This window comes from Leuresthes tenuis, unplaced genomic scaffold (genome assembly GCF_036924035.1).
Source record: "Leuresthes tenuis unplaced genomic scaffold, fLeuTen1.0.hap1 SCAF_4, whole genome shotgun sequence".
NCBI classification, from domain to species: Eukaryota; Metazoa; Chordata; class Actinopteri; order Atheriniformes; family Atherinopsidae; genus Leuresthes; species Leuresthes tenuis.
In genome coordinates this window covers 105001-118149 of record NW_027325358.1, presented here as the reverse complement: position 1 = coordinate 118149, position 13149 = coordinate 105001, and the positions used below count along the sequence as shown (strand labels likewise).

Sequence of the window (13149 nt, the reverse complement as noted above, 5' to 3'; positions counted from 1 at the left end):
ATACTGATAATGTAAAAAAAAAATGTAATTCCTCTTTGAGATAAAGAAAATATTTTCAAATGTCCATGAACACAGCAGTTAATAACAGCAGGCTGGTAGTTCTGACCTGGTCCAGGCTTTTCACTTTTTGATGAGTCCTTACAGACATTTCAGCTTCATGCGGTTTTTAACGTGTGAAACCTGAGCTCAAAGGACTGTGTCTGACTCCATGTTCAGAGTATGAAACGGAATCTGGTCATTTTAAAAAGAAAACCAAACAAAATGTGGAAAAATTTATGTTTTTGGCCTGAAACATGACATCATGACGTCGAACCAAAACAACTTTATTTACAAAAAAACTGACACGTTACAGTCGGCGTCACCTCAACAGGTTAAAAGGAGAAAAAGTTGTAAAAAACAAATCAGCAAGCAGAGGGGCGGGGCTCCGCTGTGATGTCACCCGTGTTAGATCAGGTCGGCCACTGCGAAGAAAGAAAACAGCGTGAGTGTGAACAGCCTCTGGCGTTGGCACGGTAACAGCAGCTGCTCTGCGAGTGGCCAGCTCGTACCGTTCATGGGCATCTCGTCGATCTGGGTGGAGTAGTACTGCTCGATGTCCCGCAGGATCCTTATGTCATCGTTCTTCACAAAGTTGATGGCCACGCCCTTCCTGCCGTAACGACCAGACCGACCAATCCTGGAAGAGGCCAGAGGTTACCTCAGGTCACACAGACTGATCTCGGGCTTACACTGAACAGAGTTTTGGGCCTGCCGGGACTACTTTGTGTGGCGTACCTGTGGATGTACAGCTCTCTGTTGTTCGGCAGGTCGTAGTTGATGATGAGAGAAACCTGCGGCACGTCCAGACCTCGAGCCCAGACATCGGTGGAGATCAATACGCGGCTGAAACCAACAGGATGTTCTGTTAAAAATACATACTCTGGTTCTGGTTCTGGGGCTCTTTGCGCATGTGCGTTACCTGGCGCCGGACCGGAACTCCTTCATGATGGACTCCCTCTCCTTCTGGGGCATGTCTCCGTGCATCGATGACACGGTGAAGTTGGCCTCCCTCATCTTCTCTGTCAGCCAGTCCACCTGAAACACCACAACTACTGACTACACTTCCCAGAAGGCTCAGCTGCTGACAGCTGGACTGATGCCTGGGCCCAGTTCTGGCACAGAGCAAACAGCTGATATGAGGGCAGGTTGGCGTGCACGTATCTCACCTTCCTCTTGGTGTTGCAGAAGATGACGGCCTGTGTGATGGTCAGCGTGTCGTACAGATCGCACAGAGTGTCGAACTTCCACTCCTCCCGCTCCACGGCCACAAAAAACTGCTTTATTCCCTCCAAGGTCAACTCGTCACTGAGGCCCAGACATTCAGAGCATAGAGAGAGAGACGGTGGCGCCGTCAGTTCAGCTCGCTGTGAGCGTCACAATCTGTGAAACACTTCCTGTTCTTCTTTACGGACTCACCGTTTGACTAGGATGCGGATCGGATCAGTCATGAACTTGTTTGTCATCTCCAGGATTTCGTGTGGCAGCGTGGCGCTGATCAGAACCACCTGTGTGGCTGGCGGCAGGTAACGGTACACGTCGTAGATCTGCTCTTTGAAACCTTAGAGATTAAAACAGACTCGGATCATCACCCTGAACCACTGAGATGTTCACACTAAACCCAGGAAACTGCTACCAGCTGACCCCAGAGTTCAGAGGTCACCTTCACAGACTGCTACCAGCTGACCCCAGAGTTCAGAGGTCACCTTCACAGACTGCTACCAGCTGACCCCAGAGTTCAGAGGTCACCTTCACAGACTGCTACCAGCTGACCCCAGAGTTCAGAGGTCACCTTCACAGACTGCTACCAGCTGACCCCAGAGTTCAGAGGTCACCTTCACAGTATGACTGCTACCAGCTGACCCCAGAGTTCAGAGGTCACCTTCACAGACTGCTACCAGCTGACCCCAGAGTTCAGAGGTCACCTTCACAGACTGCTACCAGCTGACTCCGCACACGCTCACCTTTGTTGAGCATCTCGTCAGCTTCGTCCAGCACCAGCATCTTGATGGCTCTCGTCCTCAGACTCCTGCGGCGAATCATGTCTGCAGGAACAAAACGAGAGCTTCTGATTGGCTGATTCAGTCAGAGCGGAGTCGGGTCACGTGGTTAATCATTCTGAGATAAACGCCATGATGTTCACACCACCGCTGTGAGGCCCCTCTCAGGCCTATCTGGATTTCTTTCAGCTGAAGAAGCATGGCGGACACCACAGGTGTTGTCATGGCGCCGAAGACGCGGCTGACTCACCAAACACTCGTCCAGGCGTCCCAGCAACCACATGCTGACCGTAGTCCAGCTTGCGGATGTCCTCGCCCACGTTGGTGCCTCCGATGCAGGAGTGGCACTGAACGTTCATGTAGTCTCCCAGAGCGAGCAGCACCTAAGACACGGGAGAGAACCGACCAATCAGAGACGGCCACAGCTCAGCATTTTGTGTGTTTGTGTCTGTCTGTCAACTACCTTCTGAATCTGTCCAGCCAGCTCTCTGGTTGGAGCAAGGATCAGAGCCTGGGTCTCCCTCACCTGCAGACAGGAAACGCATCACAGCATGATGTCATCAACCAGAACCAGTTCTCCTGACTGAAGTTGATACTGAAGCTGCTGAAACCTGAACCACCAATACCTGCATCCTATGGATCACCTATGAACCGGGCTTTCCATGAGTCCACTGAACAAATCCATTCAACTCCCTTTTATTTATACAGCGAGAAATCTCCAGGCACTTCCATACAGAACCAATCCATACAGAACCAATCCATACAGAACCAATCCATACAGAACCAACCCATACAGAACCAACCCATACAGAACCAATCCATACAGAACCAACCCATACAGAACCAACCCATACAGAACCAACCCATACAGAACCAATCCATACAGAACCAACCCATACAGAACCAATCCATACAGAACCAACCCATACAGAACCAACCCATACAGAACCAATCCATACAGAACCAATTCATACAGAACCAATTCATACAGAACCAATCCATACAGAACCAATCCATACAGAACCAATCCATACAGAACCAACCCATACAGAACCAACCCATACAGAACCAACCCATACAGAACCAACCCATACAGAACCAATCCATACAGAACCAACCCATACAGAACCAATTCATACAGAACCAATCCATACAGAACCAACCCATACAGAACCAACCCATACAGAACCAATCCATACAGAACCAATCCATACAGAACCAATTCATACAGAACCAATCCATACAGAACCAATCCATACAGAACCAATCCATACAGAACCAACCCATACAGAACCAACCCATACAGAACCAACCCATACAGAACCAACCCATACAGAACCAATCCATACAGAACCAACCCATACAGAACCAACCCATACAGAACCAACCCATACAGAACCAACCCATACAGAACCAACCCATACAGAACCAATTCATACAGAACCAATCCATACAGAACCAATCCATACAGAACCAATCCATACAGAACCAATCCATACAGAACCAATCCATACAGAACCAACCCATACAGAACCAACCCATACAGAACCAATCCATACAGAACCAATTCATACAGAACCAATCCATACAGAACCAATCCATACAGAACCAACCCATACAGAACCAATCCATACAGAACCAATCCATACAGAACCAATCCATACAGAACCAATCCATACAGAACCAATCCATACAGAACCAATCCATACAGAACCAACCCATACAGAACCAACCCATACAGAACCAATCCATACAGAACCAATTCATACAGAACCAATCCATACAGAACCAATCCATACAGAACCAACCCATACAGAACCAATCCATACAGAACCAATCCATACAGAACCAACCCATACAGAACCAACCCATACAGAACCAATCCATACAGAACCAATCCATACAGAACCAATCCATACAGAACCAACCCATACAGAACCAATCCATACAGAACCAACCCATACAGAACCAACCCATACAGAACCAATCCATACAGAACCAATTCATACAGAACCAATCCATACAGAACCAATCCATACAGAACCAACCCATACAGAACCAATCCATACAGAACCAATTCATACAGAACCAATCCATACAGAACCAATCCATACAGAACCAACCCATACAGAACCAATTCATACAGAACCAATTCATACAGAACCAATCCATACAGAACCAATCCATACAGAACCAACCCATACAGAACCAACCCATACAGAACCAATTCATACAGAACCAATCCATACAGAACCAATTCATACAGAACCAACCCATACAGAACCAATCCATACAGAACCAATTCATACAGAACCAATCCATACAGAACCAACCCATACAGAACCAACCCATACAGAACCAATTCATACAGAACCAATCCATACAGAACCAATTCATACAGAACCAACCCATACAGAACCAACCCATACAGAACCAATTCATACAGAACCAATCCATACAGAACCAATTCATACAGAACCAACCCATACAGAACCAACCCATACAGAACCAATCCATACAGAACCAATTCATACAGAACCAACCCATACAGAACCAACCCATACAGAACCAACCCATACAGAACCAATCCATACAGAACCAATCCATACAGAACCAATCCATACAGAACCAATCCATACAGAACCAACTTAAAACAAGTTTTCTAGCTAAGGAAACCAACAGGTTGCACTGAAACTTCTCTGATCCAATCCCCGCCCTGAGCTGTGGAGAGAAAAAACTCCTTTTAACAGGAAGAAACCTCCATCAGAACCAGAACCAGGAAGGGTCCATCTGCCTGGACCAGCTGGGGCTGAGAGGACAGGAAAGAGGGGACAACAAGCAGCAGAATCTCGACTCAGAAATAAAGGTTCAGATTCTGATCCGTCTTTGTTCATCCTGACATTAAAGTGGATGTTGTGAGCATCATGTGACAAAGAATCCTCCTATCAGCTGATGAGAGAACAGCAGTCAGAAACTAAGTGAGTTAATACCCCCCCCCCCTCCAAAGTCCCACATTAACATCAAATCTAGTTTCTACTCACTTCTACCAGATAACAGACATGTTTGATCTGAATTATCCCCTGAATTAAGGTGTCTTTGAGTTCAAAAGTATCAGTATTCCTGGACTCTGAGAACTAATTAAACTAAAAGATATTAACACCAGTTCTTTGCCACTCAAACACTGAAGGATCAGGATCTGATGTAAAGACGTTTCACTCGTTCTTACTGACTTTACCAAAAGTTGGAAAAGCTTTGTTCATGAATTCAGAAAAAAGGATCAGAAAGGAAAAATTAGGTGATTATTTTTACTACTTTCATAAACTTTGGGACATTCAGGATTTTTAACCTGCAGCCTTTTGAAATCATTAAATCTTTCTTTAAAGCTTAAAGGGTTAAAACTCTAATTTTACTGGAGCTATTGGCTCTTTGGTGTCAGAAGCTTCAGCTCATCGGGTTCCATACAGAACCTTCAGATTTGAATTCAACACGGAGTTCTGGTCCAAAGAGTTGAACCATAGAGCATCTGAGAGGATCTGAACGCTCACCTGGATGTCGAGGCACTGCAGCACTGAGATACAGAAGGTGGCCGTCTTTCCCGTCCCGGACTGAGACCTGAACAGATGAGAGATTAGAACATCTGTGCCACTCAGAGAGGGAGCGCAGACCTGAGGTCAGCGAGCGACTTACTGAGCAATGACGTCTCTGCCTTTGATGATCTGTTTGATGGCTCTCTGCTGGATGGCTGAGGGCTTCTCGAATCCTGAAACACACACATCATCATCAGGTCTCCAGCAGCTGATCAACGGGAGCTCAAATCTTTTTATTCAAACAAAAACAGTCACTTCCGGTTCCCGTGAAATGCAGCAGATTTCATTCGGGATCAATAGAGTATTTATTTGTCTGATAGACTAGAACAGAGTTATGGACTTCCAGGATCCACTCACAGCCCATAACATGTGAACTGAAAGAACATAACATCAGTGGCAACTGTGATGAAGATATGAGGAAAATCTGCTCTCATCCGTTCATCACAACGTCAATAACCTGTTTGCACCAGACTCCATTCAGATATCTGTCAATTTAACACAGTTTCCCAGCCGCGGAGCCTCCACCGTCAGCCGGATCACTAACAGCAGGGCTCCGGGGTACCGACACTGGATCTGATTCTAGCGTGAAGTGTGGGGGGGACGGGACGCGGCAGTAGTTTCACTACAAAGTGCAGCCGGAGGCGCAGTTAATGCTAACCGAGGACCCGGGGAACGCGGGGAGTTCAGGTCTTGAAAAATAAAGAACTGAACTACAGATTGAGGGTAAATGTACAGCTTTCCCATTTTAATCAGTTTAATTAATTATCTTCGTCACACTGCCAAGCAGTCACCGACGGTTAGCATTAGCATCCTAAGCTAACAGCCTCAGAGGCCGCGTGGATCCCCGGCCTACCGTAAGCGTAGATGCCGCGGAGCAGATCCTCCCGGAGTCCCATCGTGTCGAAGGTGGGGGTGACGTCTACCTCTTCGCTGGTTTCAAACTCCACCTTGGTCATGTCCTCTTCTTTCAGGAGTCTCTTCCTGCCCTGCGTTCCGGCAGCAGCCATCTTCCTTGCGGCTTTTTGTTCTGATGAAACTCGGTGAAAACGTTATGTGCTCCGCCGCGATGCTTGGCTAACAGCTAATGCTAACACGGGGTAAAGCGCCGCACGTGTCGCATGCTGTTTACGTCATCACGGCGACATCGCACCTGACGTCACAATGTACAGGAGCTCTTATTACAGACATTAAACATTTATCGAATGTACATACCCAAATACTAAGAAAAACAGTTCATAATTCACAACTTTGGCAGAAATCCACACAGCCATCTGTCGTTAATTAAACGCCTGCTGGCAGAAACCAAAGAATCCAATAGAACCAGTCCAACATGAATAACTCAGCTGATACTGTTGTGGATACTGTACATTTGACTTAGCCAAACATCTCTTCACCGCCTACAACTGGTACAAAAGGCTGCTGCCAGGCTCCTAACTAACACCTGTAAACATGACCACATCACACCTGTACTTTACTCCCTCCACTGGCCACCTGTAATATTTAGGATCCAGTTTAAAACTTGTTTTCAATGCAGATAATGGCCTTGCACCCCCCTACATAAGTGAAACCCTGAGCTCTCCGCTCTGCTGGTCAACATCTACTGGAGATTCCCCGGTCCAGGTGGGGTGACCGATCTTTCACAGTGGCAGGTCTGAAAACTTGATTCCGTAGCACCTCAGACCGACCGCAGCTCAAAGCCAGATTAAAAACATTCTTATTGAAACTGGCTTTTCACTGAAGCTGTGGCTCACCTTTTTGTTGTTGTCTGGTTTATATGTAATATATTTTTAAATCTATTTCTGGAATTGTGAAGCACTTTGGTCAATCTCTGATTGATTATTCTGATTAAAAATAACAGGAATGAATCCAAACAAGAAGCTGAATTCTGCATCAGATGGTTTTTGTTCACTATGTATTTAAATAAAGTTTTCCAAAAGCAGACCAAAATACATCTGTGGCTTCACTGACTTGTTGTTTATGTCATAATCGGCTGATGATGTAGGACTGATCCAGTCAAAGAGAAGACTGGTTCTGAGGTCAGATGTGTGCCGTGGTCACGCGATCTCACACACAAACCCACCATTTGTTGTCAGAAAACAAACACAGACAGCTTCTCTCCACGTGTTTATTGATCAGAGGAAGGGCTGCTGACATCACAACTGCACAGGTGAACACAGGTGAGGAAACAGGAAGCTGTTGAACCTGCTGCAGAATTTAAAAAGTCCTAAAATAATCCTCAGAGGAACCGATCAGTCCCAGATCGGTCCTGGTTCTGCTGCAGGGTTACCTGAACAGGTAAGTCTCTGTGAAGCAGCTGTGTGAATAAAGTTTATTTTGGTTCCAGCTCCGGACAGGAGTCCTTTTTTTCCTGTTAGTGTGATGCATCATGTGACACTTCTGACTGACGTCATGTGACTCACAGGTGAAACATTCGTCCGTTTCCTTCATGATGTTTTTGTTTACATGATCGTCACAGATAGAAGTAAACAGGAAGTTGTTCTCATCGCTGCGGGACTGAGAAAATAAAAGGCTGATGGTGTCACATGACCCTCAGTCGTCCTTTGATTGGTGGACATCCAGATTGACAACCTGCAGCTCCGTCAGACTGCTGCTGCTCTGCTGGCTGATCACCATCTGAACCACAAACAAACAAGTGAATAAACAAACAGAATTCATCAGTGTGGTGGTGGAGTGCATGTGGCGTGCGTCCTGTACCGGGTGCAGCTGGACTGCAGACACCGGGATCTGGGTGGCGACCGGTGGCAGAGACGTGAGGAAGACTTGTGGGACGGTAGCTAGAACAACAACAACAACACGTTAGCCTCGGACCAAAACACCCAGTTCTGTTCTGACCCAACTGACAGCAGCAATCTTACCGGGGTCATGTGACTGAGCGTGGCCTGGCGGGGGGAAGGTGTTGAGGACGGTCAGGCTTCCGTCGCCCAGAGACGACGTTGGTGTGGCGTACATCACCGTGTGACCGCCGGGGTACATCATGTGACCCGCCACCGAAGAGGAGGAGGAGCAGGAAGAGGAGACGATGGAGACGGGAAGACTGGCTGCAGGGACAGACGGGAAGCTGACCGTAAACTTATCTGTCAGGTACCGGAGGGACGAGCATCGAGGGCAGAGCCAGGCTCTTACCTGAGGAGGAGGCGGGGATGTGTATGTCTGAGCTGCTCTGATTGGTAGAGGCCTGCTGGTTGCTGGGCTGTACCTGGATGGTCTGCAGCTGCTGTGAGACTCCGCCTCCTGCAGGACACAAACACACCTGAGCTAACTCACCTGTGTGATCAATCCGATCGGCATCAGACTGAACACACGCACCCACAAACACAGATAGGGACATGGCTGACCTGACAGTGACACTGTGGCGGGAAGGCGGAGCAGTGTGGTCGGCTGTGTGGGCGGAGCTTGCAGAGTGGTGGCAGAGGCCACAGGCTGGCCCTGCAGCTGGCTGAGGGGGATGGTGTGTGTACCGGGGTGCAATGAGGCACCTGTGGACAGATGAAGGGAGGGGGCAGGGCCAGAGACGGTTAAGCAGCAGGAAACTGAAAGCTACACCTGCAGCAGCTGGGTCACCTGAGACCCAGCTGTCAGCGCAATAGGTGTGGCTCAACAGGAAGTCAGAGGAAACCACCTACCTGACATCAAGGTGATTCCTGCAGGAAGCACAACACCCGTCGACGTCTTCAGCACCGCCCCGTTGGTGGAGGAGGGCGGCTGCCAGGAGGGGGCGCTGGTCTGCACCTGCAGGGACACCGAGGACGAAGAGGTCGAAGAGGAGGAGGAGGGCTGCGTGGCGCTAGGCAAGCTGAAGATCGGTTTGATCAGATCCTGCAGATACAACAGGAAGTCCACCTGAGACCAGCAGGTACTGATTACCTGGTTTCTAACTACAACTCCCAGAATGCTCAGTGGCAACAACAACAGCTGAGCTCAAAGAGGAAGAAACTGGATCAGATCCACTCGACTGGGTCTCTCCCTCTAAACAAAGAATACTCTGTTCTGATTCATCAATAACCTTCAGCTTCTTTCGTCAATAAAGTGTGAAACAAGTAAAAAACGACCTCAACATCACGCTATCTCCGGCCGCGTTTCCACCAACGTGGTTGTGGTCGAAAACTCCTGAAAAACACACGTATAACTACTGGATAACACCGAGATAAAAGATGAATAACTACTGGATAACACCGAGATAAAAGATGAATAACTACTGGATAACACCGAGATAAAAGATGAACAACTACTGGATAACACCGAGATAAAAGATGAATAACTACTGGATAACACCGAGATAAAAGATGAATAACTACTGGATAACACCGAGATAAAAGATGAACAACTACTGGATAACACCGAGATAAAAGATGAATAACTACTGGATAACACCGAGATAAAAGATGAATAACTACTGGATAACACCGAGATAAAAGATGAACAACTACTGGATAACACCGAGATAAAAGATGAATAACTACTGGATAACACCGAGATAAAAGATGAATAACTACTGGATAACACCGAGATAAAAGATGAATAACTACTGGATAACACCGAGATAAAAGATGAATTCTCTCCAATGCCCAGTAGGAGGCGGCCCTTCAGGTAGGCAAGATTTAACCTAAAGACTTGATGACCTCATCAGCTGATCACAACCCCTGCTTCTGGAGCAGCTTAAGGTTCTGGTTCTAAGCTGTTTTAACATTTAAACGCCAGACTGGATATGTGTTGCAGATATCTGTAATTGAGTTGGTCAAAAAGAACATTTCAGATATCCACAACTACATTTTTCCTAGGACAAATGACGCCACTTTTGCCATTCACGTGCTTTTGGGTTTGTCATTACAGAAATCTACTATGTGAATTACGAGTCGTAGTAATTCCAGTTTGAGATAACTTTAAATTCACTTCAGGTGAAATGACGTTGTAGATATATTACTACTAGTCGTATTTGAGTTACAGATATCTGTACTTACCCTAACCCCATAACCCTTACACATGAATGGCAAAAGTGACGTAATTTGTCTTAGGAAGAATGTGGTTGTTGTGCCTCGGCAAAACTGAATTACAGATATCTCTATATTTCGTTTTGACTCGTCACAATTACAGATATCCATCCATCTTCTCTACCCGCTGAATCCGTCGGTCGGGTCGCGGGGGGCTGGAGCCGATCCCAGCGGTCATCGGATGAGAGGCGGGGTCACCTGGAGAGGTCGCCATCACAGGGCCCACAGAGACAAACAACCACACCTGAACACACCTGGAAGCCTCTCGCTGTGAGGCGACGGTGCCGACCAGCACACCACCGCAGCCCATGTTACAGATATCTTTAAGAAAAAACTCCACTGTTGCCACTAGTCAGGAAGACGTTGTTGATATCTACCGTGTTAATTCTGTTATGTTAAAATGGCTTTCCATACCGGTTCTGGTCCAAAGACACGTCCACACGACATGATCTGAACCACAAACCGTGTGATGGACTATGACCACTGGACTCTCAACCTGGCTGTAACATCATGGCGTCCATCTTTTATTGATGAGGGTGTAAGACACTCGGATCAGAACCAGAACAAAGTGTGGAGGCACAGAAGATCTCCAGGTTCTGTTCTCGATATGCATCCTGACCCAGACTACAGGATAAACGAAGCGCACAGAGACCCACATGTTCGTATCCTTGGGTCCTTACTGTGTCTGATGGCACCACCAGGTGTGTCACCTCAGTGACCTCAGTGACCTCACCTCAGTGACCTCACCTGACCTGACCTCAGTGACCTGACCTCAGTGACCTCACCTGACCTCAGTGAGCTCACCTCAGTGACCTCACCTCAGTGACCTCACCTCAGTGACCTGACCTCAGTGACCTGACCTCAGTGAGCTGACCTCAGTGAGCTGACCTCAGTGACCTCACCTCAGTGACCTCACCTCAGTGACCTCAGTGAGCTGACCTCAGTGACCTCACCTCAGTGACCTCACCTGACCTCAGTGACCTGACCTCAGTGACCTGACCTCAGTGACCTCACCTGACCTCAGTGAGCTCACCTCAGTGACCTGACCTCAGTGACCTGACCTCAGTGACCTGACCTCAGTGACCTGACCTCAGTGACCTCACCTCAGTGACCTCACCTCAGTGAGCTCATCGGCCTGCTCTGATGAGGACGCAGTTGGAAAGGGCGAGCTCCAGTCTTCACCTGTCCTCAGCAAAGAGGGTTCTGATCCAGCTGTATTCTGCTGAAGATGCGCAGCGATTGGTGTTTAAAGACCCAGAACCAGAATAGAGCCACACATGTCCTGGTTCTGGTATCCGTTTTTCTGTGAGCTCAGGGTGATTCTCGCTGCATTGTGATTTTCAGACACCTGATTGGCTGCTGAGAGTTCGGCTCGCAGGCGAAACATGGTAAACGCTCGCTGTGACACCTGCTGAGAATTCACCTGACTGTCATACGAACACAGGATTTTAACTACATGACATCATTATCGGGTCCCTAAGTTTTATCAGCAAGCGTGTGAACCCCGATTCTCCCCATCGCTCACAGATGGGTCAGAACATCTCTAAAAACAACCCAGTCCAAAGTGTGGACACACCCCAAGTGAGCAGGCGTGTTCACACTTCTCTTCAGACCGCCAGGATGGCATCAGTGCGACCTAATGATGTCATCAACTACCTGTTTGAGTGTTTCAGTGTGAGATTATCGGTCATGTAACTCTGATCTGTGTGGAGGACCCCTGAAGGTGGCATTACCTTGGCGCCCTCGGGGCAGCCGTCTGCCTCCATCACCTGATAGCTGAGGTCAGTCTCCTCGAAGCCCGTGGCGCTCATCCTCTGGTCAGAGGAGGGGTCGGAGCGAGGCGGCGAGTCTGGCGAGTTGAGGCAGGTCTGGATCAGAGCCTTGCCCGTCTCTGACGTGATCATGGGCTGCAGCTTCCTGGTGGCGAAGGTGTAAACATGACCAGTCTCACTGGCAACCAGCAGCAACACCTGAGTACCTGTCAGAGTGGACAACTCATAGGCCTGCAGGGGGCGGGGCACAGAGGGGGAGGAGTCACAAGATCAGAGAAATGGTCAAATCTAGGAACATAAATCACTGTCTACATTAATAATTCTGTCAATAAAAGGCATATTCATCAATATTGAATCTGGTCAGCTACAGATCAGCAGCAGACATCTCAGGTGGGACTCACCTGTCTCAAGTGATCAGTGAGTGAAGCTGGGGCCTCAGGTCACATGACCACAGCAGTAGAGCTCTACCTGTCCACTCGTTGGTCCTCAGCCCAGATTCTGACCACAGGACCCAGATCGCTGGAGGCCCAGCAGAACCTACCACCTTCCCCTGACCACGTCACCATGGTATACCTGTCTCACCTTCTTCATGATGCCAGTCTTCCTCTTGCTGAAGGTCGTGTACCGCCTCAGCTTGTTGTCGATGAACTCCATCTTGATCTTGACTCTGCCTCTGGTTTTCTTCCCGGGCTTGACTCCGGCCATCCCGGGGCTCCCCCCACCGTAACCTCCACTCAGGCCTCCG

The 13149-nt window shown here is 48.1% G+C and overlaps 2 protein-coding genes across 3 annotated transcripts in view; both read right to left on the bottom strand.

Annotated features, from left to right (window-relative positions):
- Nucleotides 1-309: 309 nt before the first annotated feature.
- Nucleotides 310-6737, bottom strand: eif4a3 (eukaryotic translation initiation factor 4A3). The gene is made up of 12 exons (XM_072383968.1): nt 6477-6737; nt 5724-5796; nt 5582-5648; nt 2500-2562; nt 2287-2419; nt 2001-2081; nt 1456-1597; nt 1206-1344; nt 959-1074; nt 775-882; nt 549-676; nt 310-461 (listed from the first exon to the last, which is right to left on the bottom strand). Exons 1-12 carry the CDS (start codon nt 6628-6630, stop codon nt 445-447), a joined length of 1221 nt encoding a protein of 406 aa, XP_072240069.1. The 5' UTR covers nt 6631-6737; the 3' UTR covers nt 310-444.
- A 1005-nt stretch (nt 6738-7742) lies between these two features.
- Nucleotides 7743-13149, bottom strand: part of LOC140305215 (serum response factor-like) — a 6066-nt gene continuing 659 nt past the window's right edge. The window contains exons 1-8 of one of the 2 annotated variants that reach the window (XM_072383966.1): nt 12987-13149; nt 12366-12635; nt 9268-9460; nt 8980-9120; nt 8768-8875; nt 8500-8682; nt 8339-8418; nt 7743-8257 (exon numbers count right to left, since the gene is read on the bottom strand). The exon at nt 12987-13149 is cut by the window's right edge and continues 659 nt beyond it. In XM_072383966.1, coding sequence (XP_072240067.1) covers nt 8174-8257; nt 8339-8418; nt 8500-8682; nt 8768-8875; nt 8980-9120; nt 9268-9460; nt 12366-12635; nt 12987-13149 — 1222 coding nt within the window. In that variant the 3' untranslated portion in view covers nt 7743-8173. The remainder of the gene's footprint in view (nt 8258-8338; nt 8419-8499; nt 8683-8767; nt 8876-8979; nt 9121-9267; nt 9461-12365; nt 12636-12986) is intronic. The other variant, XM_072383967.1, reaches the window with a different exon arrangement.

Excerpts from the sequence above, each read along its gene's own strand:
- eif4a3 (XM_072383968.1), bottom strand. The coding sequence starts at position 6,630 with ATGGCTGCTGCCGGAACGCAGGGCAGGAAGAGACTCCTGAAAGAAGAG. Across the intron at positions 5,797-6,476 it reads CCGCGGCATCTACGCTTACG|GATTCGAGAAGCCCTCAGCC; the intron begins GTAGGCCGGGGA and ends TGTGTGTTTCAG. Across the intron at positions 1,075-1,205 it reads TCTGCAACACCAAGAGGAAG|GTGGACTGGCTGACAGAGAA; the intron begins GTGAGATACGTG and ends GTGGTGTTTCAG.